This window comes from Elgaria multicarinata, chromosome 2 (assembly GCF_023053635.1).
Source record: "Elgaria multicarinata webbii isolate HBS135686 ecotype San Diego chromosome 2, rElgMul1.1.pri, whole genome shotgun sequence".
NCBI lineage: Eukaryota > Metazoa > Chordata > Lepidosauria > Squamata > Anguidae > Elgaria > Elgaria multicarinata.
This window is the reverse complement of record NC_086172.1, coordinates 70,071,078-70,083,486: the sequence shown is the minus strand read 5'-3', so window position 1 is coordinate 70,083,486 and position 12,409 is coordinate 70,071,078. Positions and strand designations below refer to the sequence as shown.

Below are 12,409 nucleotides of genomic sequence, written 5' to 3'. Positions count from 1 at the left end.
AAATTGGGTCATGCAACAGGACAATGATCCCAAGCACACCAGCAAATCTACAACAGAATGGCTGAAAAAGAAAGAATCAAGATGTTGCAATGGCCCAGTCAAAGTCCAGACCTCAACCTGATTGAAATGCTGTGGCGGGACCTTAAGAGAGCTGTGCATAAACAAATGCCCTCAAACCTCAATGAACTGAAGCATCGTTGTAAAGAAGAGTGGGCCAAAATTCCTCCACAACGATGTGAGAGACTGATAAAGTCATACAGAAAATTATTATTTCAAGTTATTGCTGCTAAAGATGGTTCTACAAGCTATTGAATCATAAGGTGTACTTACTTTTTCACACATGGTTTCTCCATTTTGGCTTTATTTCTGTTAAATAAATCATGACATAGTGTAATATGTCATGTGTTGTTGTTCATCTAAAAATTACCTATTTTTAGACCTGCTAAGGAACAGATAATTGTTATTTTGTCCTGATATGTAAAATCATATAATACCAAGAGGGTATTGTATTTCTTTATTTACAGTCAACAGACCAATATAAAACAAGAAGATACACCATTATATAAAACAATACAGAGTAGGGATAAAAAAGGAGTATTACAAAATCACTAAAGATACTAGATTGTTATTTGTTGGTTTCTGAAAAGGGAACAGAATTGGGTTATTAGGGCCTAGCATAGTGAAAAAGGGAGGGATATATAGATAATAAAATTGCTAATCTGTGGATTTAAACGCAATCAACATCCATAAGCGATCTGGTGCGGATGGCCAAATTCAGGAATTTGGCCACCTGCTCAGTGGTAGATTTACTGGAGCCCTGAAGTAGACTAATCAGGAGTGACTCAGGGGATCGTCCAGGGAGACGTTGCATAATAGGACATAATAGGTCTTTTCTTGCCTGTTGGTAAAAATTGCAATGAAAGAGTACATGCAGAATGGATTCCACCTCGATGTTATTACATGGGCAGTATCTGTTTTTGGATGGAATTTTCTTATATCTGCCCTCCAGCAACTTGGAGGGGAGGACGTTAAATCTTGCTAGGGTGAATGCTTTCCTGTATTTGGGAATGGTTAACCAACCCAGATATGGCATTCCGTCTTTGCAAGAAGGGACTAGGAGACCCAATGATTGGGGGGAACATGGTCCCCAGGCAGTTCCCCGGAGCTCTTGGTGGTCTATATCCAGTAGTCTCTGTTTGGTGATCTGTTTAGCGCTGTCCAAGTCCAGAGATAGCAGAAAAAAGGGGATAGCCCTGTTGAGGTTACTTTTTGCACCACTGCCCTAGACCAGTGAGATTCGGAGGGTTCTAACAGGACTTTGGTAACCAAGGAGTTGGGAGTGAGCGTTAGGTGACAGCGGAGCCAGTAATGTATGGTGAATATCCAGGCTTGGCATTTAAGTGTACTTAGTCCAGCCTCCAAGTTGAGGGCAGCACCAGAAACACATCTAGGGACTTCAAATATAAGCCTGAGGTAGAGATGTTGCACTCCTTCAAGAGAACTTTTGAAGTGTGGGAACCATATTGGAGCTCCAAATAGAGTCTGATACACTATTTTAGCTTTGTAAACCCGGATGGCTGCCGGTAGATATTTCCCACCTTTCTCAAAGAAGAATCGGGATAACGCACCAATAGTTTGTTCAGCTTTACTCTTGGTGTGTTTGCCATGTGCCCTCCAGTTTTGAGCTTCATGAAACCATATGCCCAGGTATTTATATGCGTCAATTTGGTTGATTCTGTTTCCCCCCATGGACCAGGGGAATCTTACCTTCCTCCTGGCAAAAACTACCACTTTGGTTTTTGAATAGTTAATTGTCAGCAGATTTTTCTCGCAGTATTTGGCAAAAACATTTAGTAGTCTCTTGAGGCCCAGTCGAGTCTGGGAGATCAAAACGGCATCGTCAGCACAAATACCAAGAGGGTGTACTTTCTTTTTCACATGACTGTACAGTGTACTTTAGTGTTACCAAGCCCGAGTTCTACATTGGGTTATAAATCACATACAGATCAGTTGAGGTGGTAGTTTGGCAAGCAATATTTCATAAGCTTGCATTGATTAACAGGTAAAGAATTCAAGCATTTAAAAAGTTCTTCAATGATAGCTCTTTCACGCAAATTAGCTGTCATGTCAGATACAATATTGTGGATTGGGCCACTAGCTTGCCACAACTTCTGATGGCTTTAGGGCCAAATTACGTTACAAGAAAAGGTATGTTGGAGAGACCCGACAGTTCTTTGAGGGGTGAGGGGGAATGCAGCAGACAGGTAGTGGCTGGAAAATAATACCAAATAGAATCTCTTCCAGTAGAATCTCTTCAAATCTTGATCTTGAAGTGTGTGTTCTCTCTCTCTCTCTCTCTCTCTCTCTCTCTCTCTCTCTCTCTCTCTCTGACTAATGGTTAATTAATTTTATGTAATTACTTTCATTCAACTTATTGTATGTTGCAAAACCTAAAAGGGACCTTATGTTTGCTAGATGACAGGTGTAGTTGTCTATACCTTAATTTTGGTTACAAAATTAAACTTTGTAGTAAGATGATTAGAGGCAGGAGAAGAAAACGTATTCTTTTCACCTTATCAGTATAAATAAATAATTTGACAAAATCCTTGTGCACTTGGGATAGGATTGCTGGGCTTCCTGAAATGAGCCATTTGATTATTACATGCATTCTCAAGTGCAATGCTGTGCTTGCTGTCAGAGCATTGTAGGAGACTTAGAAATATTCTGAGCATTGCAGGATCTTAGAAACATTAATAGTTTTGGATAAACATGTTCAAATTTTCTCTCTTAATTTGGATTTGATTGATGTGTGCTTTCAATCTAAATGAAGTTATTGAGAGCAGGTGTGGTGTAGTGGCTAAAGTGTTGGACTGGGAGCCGGGAAATCCAGGTTCTAGTCCCCACTTGGCCATGGAATCTCACTGGGTGACTTTGGGCCAGTCACTAACTCTCAGCTAACCTACCCCATAGAGTTGTTGTTGGAAGGATACAATGGAGTGGAGGAGAGGATGTACGCTGCCTTGGGTTCCTTGAAGGAAAACGGCGAGATACAAATAAATAATTGGTTTCTGTTAATATATATTGCAAAACTTGCTTGTCATGGAGGATCTTGCTGAACTGTTTTGCCCACGAACGTTCACTTTCTATGTGACTATAATTGCTAAAAAAAACTGGGTTTCTATGAAGCTCATAGGCTGCAGAAAAAAGGACTGTAAGGACCATAGGCACCTCCTAGATTACAGGCTGCATGTCATCTTAATGAGTTCAAAATGTATATGGACAGTTTTTATTAACGACCAAGACACCTGAATTTCTTAGTAGCATTGGTGTCAATAATCAATGCTAAGACCAATGTGAATTTCAGGAAGGGGCAAAATGATCCGGAAATCTTTCCCATAATTCAGTAGTATGAAAATGCTAAGCTCCAAGGCTAGATCAGTAGCTTCTGGTTCACTTAGCCCTTAACCTCAGCAGTCTAATACTATAGTGAGGACTGCTGAGATTTGGGGCTGGATGAGTATGAAGCTCACCTATCACAGTGCAGATGGGGATATTTTTTACCTCTCTTTCCCTACACTGTATAGGAGAGTTGGGTGGAGGATTGGGGTTGAAGGAAGTGTGTCTTTCCTCTCTTACTTCAGGATACTTTAAATTATTAAGGGCTGTGCTTCCCTCATAGTTTAAAGAGCTCTTGGGATGGACTGGGGAATTAATTAGGATTGGGGGAAGCTCTTTTCCCAGTACATCCCACTTCCCTGAGCTCTTTTAGTTTCAAACTGGACAGAGATCTTAAAACAAATGTGCTAGGGTGTTTGCGGATTTAGTCTTGCTTGGGGCTTGTGCACTTCGCACTATGTATTTCTCAACCCTCGTATCTCCCGCCAGGATACTGTATAAGCTGTTGGGGCCTCAATAAGCCAGTTTACCTCACCCTTTGTGTGTGTGTTTTCCCAAATGTTTTGTTGTCCCTCCCAGAAGACAAGAAGCTTTTCTTTCCCATGATGTTGTGGGCAGAGGTTGTTGCTTTTCATTTACAGTTGAATATTTTTCTGCATATGTGGAGAGTCCCAAAGTGTGCACCTTCTATTTTATTGCCAAACTGATAAGCATGGGACCATTAAGTTCATTATTGGAAGGAAGTATGAAAGGCAGCATTATGTTCTCATTTCTGTCCATTTCAAAGGATGAGAAACTTAACTTTCAGTAATGATGATTTCTTTCCTTATTTGGTCTTATTCTCCTATTCCAGTGGGTAGCTTTTTCATTAACTTTGTTTCCCATGTTATCCTGCATCATTACTTAACTACCTTTCTACCAGCTTTACCAAAGGACATGCTAGGTTTTGGAGTAAGCTAGAGTCGCATGTGGCACAGGACAGGCCTAAAAACAACTACATTTAGCTTCTTAAGTGTTGTTTACACACATAAGTAACACTTGCGTGTTCCCCAGCACAGGGATAGCTTTGTAGCAGTTGACAAGGTTGGTGTCTGAGAAGCAGGGCTGCTCTGTGTGTATAATTTCTCAATAGAGAGCATGCAGAATCGGCTTCAAAAAATAAGGTTAATCAGCAACTAATCTGCCTCTTACTAACACAAATTCCTCTTGTAATTTCAGAAAAAAGCCAAAGGACAGCATCTGTTTGAGCAGATCATGTACCATCTGGACCTCATTGAAAATGACTACTTTGGACTACGGTTCATGGATTCAGCACAAGTGGCAGTGAGTGGCATAACATTTTTTCTTATAGCAGTAAAGTAGATTAAATCATGTTTGTCGCATGCAAGATTTATTCATGTATTAAATAGTGCTTGGTGAAACAAACTTTAGAATTTATTAAGAAATGGTCCTGAATGTCAGTGTAAATCAGTACCTGGTCATTCTATGTCAGTGTTTATCTACCTTTTTATTAGTAAGGCACAACATTTGAAAGGCCTTATTTCAGGAATTGCACTTCCCTTCCCACCCACCCCCATCCCCAAGTGAATGCAAGGGTGGATCTGGAAGTTAAAATAGAAAACTCTTGTAAATGAAGATACAAATTTTCATCCAGATATCTCAATCTTAAAAGATTGTTGTTGTTATTATTATTATTATTAGCATTTTCTTCTTCATGAAAAAGTATACAAGCTCACATTTTAACTTGAAATACAGAATTGTGTTGAGAACATGTATATCAAATTTCATTCTCACATCCCGAAATGTTCAAGGGAGAGATTAGCCTTCCGTTTGTTTATAAACAAATCACCAAATTAAGCCATTTTGCATGGCCACTTAGCCTTTAAATTTGACCTTCTTGAGTGCTACTTGATGATAATTACTTACATCCTACCTTAAATTCATGCTTCAGATAACAGGCATTCTTGGTGCATTAAGCATGCATGATTATTCTACTGGTCATGAACTTAGTTGAATAAGTGCATAGCCTTTAATAATTCTCACAGTTTAAATCCTTTTGATGCCTGCTCTTTTTTGCACTTCTACCAGCTCAGATGCCAGTGGAAGGAAGAACCTTCTGGTCTTACCATGTTTTCTTGTGTAACTTGTTTTTATACCCTAAGGATTCCATGAGCTTTTGTCGATACTGTGTACAATGCTAGCCTTAGGCAATGTGTTGTATTTGCATTCAGCCATGTTAATTGATTTGCTGCACATTGCTCAGTCTAATGCAACTACTTTAGCTTTCTTATTTATTATGATGTAAACATACATAGCACTAATGCTGATACATTTATTTATTTATTTATTTTATTTTATTTTTATACATATTTTTTTCTAATCTGTTAAAGAGCTTATCAACTTTTAATTCTAAAGAGGTCTGATTTTTATGCAAATTATTGAATCTTAGCCTTGGGTTTGAAGTGATACAATTTCTAGGATGAAACATACTGTACTAATGTTATTCTATGAATTGTGCATATGCTTTGGGAGTCCTCTTAAATTGTGAGGAGATCTTTCTGTGCTGTCCCATTAGTTTTCCTGTCTCTTCTCCCTCCTGCCTGATTATAATATAGGTTATAAACGTTCTGGTATATGTACTGATCTAGTTCCCCACTCACGAGTTCTTAATCTATGTTAATGTGATTTTTTTATATATATTATCCATTTTTAACTCATTTATTTTAGCTTATCTTTTTACTTGTTTTTATAATGTTGAATTGTGATGGCTTATCACTTTTAGCAACAAAGATTTCATTCGTTCATATAGGTTAACAGTGAGTTAAGAGACAGCGAAAGATCATCTCTTTCAATGTAGTGCTGGTCATTCACTCAGCTTGATGTATGGTATTCCACCCAAGTCCTACTAGGCAAAAATCTCCCTCCCTGAGCTAAGCAGGGTAGTCTTAGGGTTGATGTTGGAATCTCTCAGACTGATTGTTCTGGAGGGCTTCAGTGTCCATACTGAAGTTCCTCTGTTGGTGCTACAGGTGTTTATTTCTTCAGTGACAACCATGGGCCCGCTGCAAGTGACTACTGACCCCACACATTCAACTAAACACACCTTGGACTTAAGTTTTTGTGCTGGATGGGAGGGTCATGATTTGGGCTTGGGGAACTACATGTAGTTCCATTGTCACTGATAGATCAGCGCTTGGGCAGATTTGGTTTTGCTGTACTCTAACTTGAGCAGGGATGATGGAACTGTTACAGTAGGAGACTAATGGATCCTCGTGGCTTTGGGAGTTTCCTGTCACTTTGATTGATTTCTTGAATGGAGAAATGACATGATTGTTCCTGAATACCCTCTCCCTGTTAGTAGAAAAAAATGGACTCCCTGGTGAACTGAGAATCTCAGAAGTGACAAGGATGACAACTAGAGCAATGGTTGCTGAAGACTCATGATTGATCCTGTCAAACATTGCTAGAGCTCATTGTAAAACCTACCCTGTGACAGGGATGACAACAAAGGAGACTTTCCCACCAGGACTGTGTCCCAGAGTTGTCCAGTAGAACTTTTCCCCCAATAGGCAGAGGCCTATTACATCTTGGCCCTGGATGGAGGGAAGAGGAGGATGACTTGGTGTCCTGTTGTAAGTAGTTTGCTAGGCATTTTGTGGATAAAGTCACTACCATCCATTCTTATGTAGGTGGTACTTTTGGGCAGGTCCAACAGGTGAACCTTCCACACTTGCTTGACCAGTTTTGTAGAATACTTTTCGATTTGTTCAACCTGAGGATGTGGACGATGTCCTTGGAGAGATGAGGCTAAACACATGCATTCTTGATTCTTGAGCTTGGCTTATATGAACTGCCAAAGGTAGACTGGCTGACTTGGTAGTGGGAGCAGTTGTGAGAAGGTATGGTCCCTGCAATTTTAAAAGAGACAGTAGTTAGACAAACTATTACTTTTTTTAAAAAAAAGCCCTTTGTACTGAAGAATTTCTGACCAGATTCAGATGTTCCATTCTTGGATAAGGTGTTTAAACATATGGTCACTCCAGAGCTCTAAGTATCTTAGTAATCTGGATGATCCAGATCCACTTCAGTCTAGTTTTGGAACAGAAACAGCCTTGGTCACTGTTGTGGATGAAATATGCTGGGAACTAAATTGGGGAGTGCATCTCTGATTCTGCAGACTTCTCAGCAGTTATTAATAATAGTGACTATTGTGTCCTTCAACATGGATTTATTATGGCATCCCTCAGTTCTGTCCCCATCTGTTCAGCATCTACATAAAACCATTGGGAAGAGTTGCCTGGAGGTTTGGAGTGTGGTGCCACCAATACAAGGATGACACCCAACTTTATCCTTGTACCACAATTCAGGGAGGCTGTTTAGATTCTGAAACAATGCTGAAACGCAGTAGTGGATTGTATGTGAGGGACTAATTGAAGCTTAATCTTGAGAAGATAGAAGTGCTCCTGGTAAATTTAAAATGGTGATCAGGGAATAGGGATACATTCTATATTAGATTCTATATTAGCACTATAAATATAGGCCCTATTTCTTGATACTTAGGTGATGGCAGTAGTTTGATGTGCTTTTATCCAACTGAGACAGGTGCTCCAGCTACACCAGTTCCTGACTGCTGAAAAAGCCTGGGGTAACACATGCCATAGTTGCTTTATATTAGTCTGCCTTTGAAAAGTGTCTGGATACTTCAGTTGGCCCAGAATGCAACAGCTAGATTATTAACTAGAGCTGCCTATTGGGAACATGAAACTCCTCTGTTGAAACAATTGCACTGGTTTCCACTTGGTTTCTAGGCTCAGTTCAGTCCTGATGATTACCTTGAAAGCTCTGTATAGTTTTAAAACAGGTTCAAATTCTCTTTGTTTCTCTTATGAACCCACCTGTTTGTTAAAGTCATCAGTGGAGGCCTTAGTGTTCTCTCTATCCCAAAGATGATGATGATGATGATGATGATGATTTATTGCATTTTTATACCGCCCAACAGCTGAAGCTCCCTGCAGGGTTCACAAAAAGATTTGCTTACTTTGTCGGGACCAATGAGAAGGACTTGGTAGATTTGTCTCACAACTTATCTAATGGCCTTCCTTTGTGAAGGAGTGAAGAAGACCTTCCTTTTTCAAAGGCTTTTGGAGAGGTTACATATTTAATCTTATTTTAACCAATTATAATTCCGTCCTGCTGTTCTTCTAGAATATGTTTTTATTGAATGTTTTTATCTTCCTATTTTCATGTTTTCATAAATTGAATATTATTAATGGGATGTTATTTAGTAATTTATTTACATTTGTACACCGCTCAATAGCAGAAGCTCTCTGGGCAGTTCACAGCAATTAACACCATAAAATACAACATTATAAAATATAAAATATTGAAGTTTAAAAGTACAGTTTAAAACTGCAGTATAAAATAAAAATAAAAACCAAAATAAAACCTAGCAGCAGTGCAAAGAATTAAAATACAGTAACGTATTTAAAGTGTGCTGCCCAAAAATATACTCTGGAGGGTTTCCCAGCAGACTGAATCATATTTTAAGGGCATGCAGGGTGTTGCAGTGGGTTACGGAATGGTCAAACCTGTTCTTGCTTCCGCTGATGGAACCGCTTTCACCAGGAGAATTGCAATTTTAAATCCAGCTCTAAGGTTGGAGTTGCGGAACACTGACGTTTTTTAGTTTTTATTTCTAATATTCCAATATATACTGCTTTTCTAGTAAGCATCCACAGCTGTTTACAACAATATTAAAAGGAATTGAAATTGTGAAAGGACCTTCTGACTTCTTTCATTGTTAGACTCTAGTTTAATATTCAACAACTCTCAAAACTTGTCATTGTTGAACTAGTATAAGAGGGTTGGGAGAAACTGCTGGAGCTCCTCATTTGTAAGCACAAAATTATGAAGGTGTCAGATGGCAGAGTTTACTCCCTTCTTGGTTCCTGCAGACAGATCAAAAGAAAGGGGACACATCAATGGGCTCAGAATTTGGTTGAGATTAGGTGAACAACATCTAATCATCTTTGAGCAGTATCCTGTGCCACTACAGTCATAAAGTGCTAAACTTTCTTAAATCTGTGACTAAAAATCTCCATTCAATGTGAACAGTTGTGATACAAACTTTGGAACAAAGTAAATGTCGAAAAACGGGAAATGCATGATTGGACAATCTGCATTCTAAATGGGTAAAATATGAACGTCTTTAACAGGATAATAGCAGCCTTGTAAATAAGCCCAGAGCCGGTTTCCATGCCACAGAAGAGTGAGCGAGAGAGACAGCTTCTCTTTGGTAAGCACAGAAATTAAGGCTAGTAAAAAAAAAAAGGCTTCTTCCAAGCAGGCTGGTTGAGAAGGGACCAATCACTTCGCTGTTTCTTCACCAGCCTGTTATGTTTCCATCATAGTTGCAGAGAAAGGAGCTTCCCTTCCTTTAGAATCCAGCTAGTACAAAACTTGTAGGCTGCCAGCTTGCACACTTGACACAAGGATGGGGGTAATGATCTTAAATGCCAGGTCACAGTAAAGATTTAATGTGTTCAATCCCTTTCCTTTTCACTTAGCAATGCTTATTGCCATTTGAATTTCTGATTTCTAACAGTCTCCTCCAATGAAACTCACTCTCTCTCTCTCTCTCTCTCTCTCTCTCTCTCTCTCTCTCTCTCTCTGTGTGTGTGTGTGTGTGTGTGTGTGTGTGTGTGTGTGTGTGTGTGTGTGTTCTACCCCACTAGGCCTGTTCAAAACATTTTAGTTGTGTGCCTTACAAACCAGAATAATCCAGCGTAAAGATACTTGGAGCTTAACCACTCATATAAATGCAGATGCAATTGAAATCCTTTTGTCCTAAATTTGAAATTTCCGGTGCTATACTTAAGGAGGAAATGTGCTTTGGAAGTTCTTGTACTTATATATTTGGATTGTGGCTAGAGATTCAAGGCCTGGAGAGGTGGCTATTGGTTAACAGCTAAATAGGAAGGAGAGCAGTGGGCCATAATTGCAGGATACTTTGTCAAAACGTCCAATTGAAGTATCCTTCTGTTCTTTTGATCCATTACTCTAATGCACTCTTACCTTGTGTGGTGCTGGTGATCTGTGTTTATGTTTCTACCTAATCCTGCTGAATTAGATTTATCAAAGTGTAATAGCTTTATTGTAGTAATTGCAGTAGGAAAAGTAGTATATTCCATGCATTATGTAGCTGTTATGTTAGAGTAAAGTAGGGTTACCAAGTGTAACTGAAACATGAGATCAGGTCTCAGATTATCACAGGCTTCATGCTGTAAATGTAGGGCTCTCCCCCTCTTCTGTGTGCCACTCAAATTGAACTCTTGGAGATGATGGTGGTGTTAGGAACTGAGTCGAACTAAGTGGTATTGGTGCCTGTCTCTGGTCTATTAACTGCCTTCCTTTGGAATGTGGAGGAGGTGAAGGAAAACAGACTGGAGATGAAACAAACATATACTCTGCCCTGTAGTCTGGGAACGTCCTCTCCTCTCTCTCTCATTCTTGTGTACAACTTTGTAGCACCTGCAGTACTCAAATCTGGCGAATTCTTCTTAGCAAAGGAAGTTTAGCTTGGATTGGTACAGGCTGATGATCGATATCTATCCAAAGAAGGCATGTGTATGGCATAACTTCCTACAGTTGGTGTATTACTTCGTGCATTCAGGAAAATTATATAGTCCATTTCCTTCCAAAGCAAGAACTGGCTGCCTGAGTGCATAACCGTGCCAGTTTGTTTTAATGCTTCCTTGCTTTTTAAAATGCTCCCCGGTTTTAAAGTATCGTATTCAGCGATATATAAATGTTACAAATAAAATAAATAAATCATTGTACTTATGATTGGTTATTATAGTTCATAAATGATTTTTTCATGAGATCATTGGGAATCTCTCTAAAGGTGATGTTAGCAAGTGTGGATGTTTGGTTAGAGATGACCTTGAGAAGAGCGTAGGACTACCTGTGTCAGTGTAGAAAATAATACCTTTGTTTCACCTTTTTGTCTCCCAGAATCTTGTTAACTTTGACAATGTAAATACAGTTGTGCCACCATTGGGCAATGCATTTACCCCAAAACGTTTATTTTATTCATTATTAAATCTATTCCCAGCCTTTTTTCCTCTTGCAAGGAACCCAAGGCAGTTTACACAGAGCTCTTCCTCTCCATTTTAATCTTCACAACAACCTTGTGAGGTAGGCTTGGCTTACAGTCAGTGACAGGTCCCAAGTCACCAAATTTGACATACTTGTACCTCAAGTGAGACAAAACAAAGCAGTGATCTACAGTTGAACGATTGTATCGGAAACCCGCCTGTTCTTCTGCTAGTATCATCTCACTGGACTCAAGCCAATGATTTAGTTTTTTGGATAGATACTTAGTATAAATTTTTAACACTATATCTAACAGGCTGATAGGGCGAAAATTAGTTGGTTTGCTAGGATCACCTTTTTTAAATATAGGAACTACTATGCTGATATTCCATTGAGGAGGGAAGTAACCACTATCGTTGATTGATGTAAATAAGACTGAGAGGATAGAGACCCACCAGTTTGGTGCCGCTTTATAGACTTCACCCACAATTCCATCAGCACCAGGAGCCTTCCCATTCTTTAAAGTGGCAATTATTTCACAGATCTCACTAGGGGAGACAGGCTCCCATGCTGGCAAATCCTCTCCCGACTTGGGAGTAAGTCTATTAATCATTGTTGAAGTCTCCAAGAAATCTCCATGTCTGAACCAAAGTTGTAATCATCTTGTGGTCATGTGGAGTATTCTGTCTGGCTACATTTGACTATCCTGTGAAACATAGATATGTATTTGGTAACTTTTAAACAACATTGTATGTTGCACCAAAGTTGCCTTTGATACTAATGCTCATGAAAGCTATAAGATCAGGGGTACAACAATTTTCTCATTGATCACTAGACCTACATTGTTTGCTGTGACTACAGTTTAATGACAGATCCAGGTCTGAAACAGTGCTGCCATAGGGCCAGGAATCTTACTGTT

At 39.3% G+C, this 12,409-nt stretch overlaps 1 protein-coding gene across 1 annotated transcript in view; it reads left to right on the top strand.

Annotated features, from left to right (window-relative positions):
• Positions 1-12,409, top strand: part of LOC134392401 (band 4.1-like protein 5) — a 52,842-nt gene that overhangs the window by 12,788 nt on the left and 27,645 nt on the right. Inside the window, exon 3 of the mRNA XM_063116697.1 lies at positions 4,615-4,719. Within this exon, the coding sequence (XP_062972767.1) occupies positions 4,615-4,719 (105 nt within the window). The remainder of the gene's footprint in view (positions 1-4,614; positions 4,720-12,409) is intronic.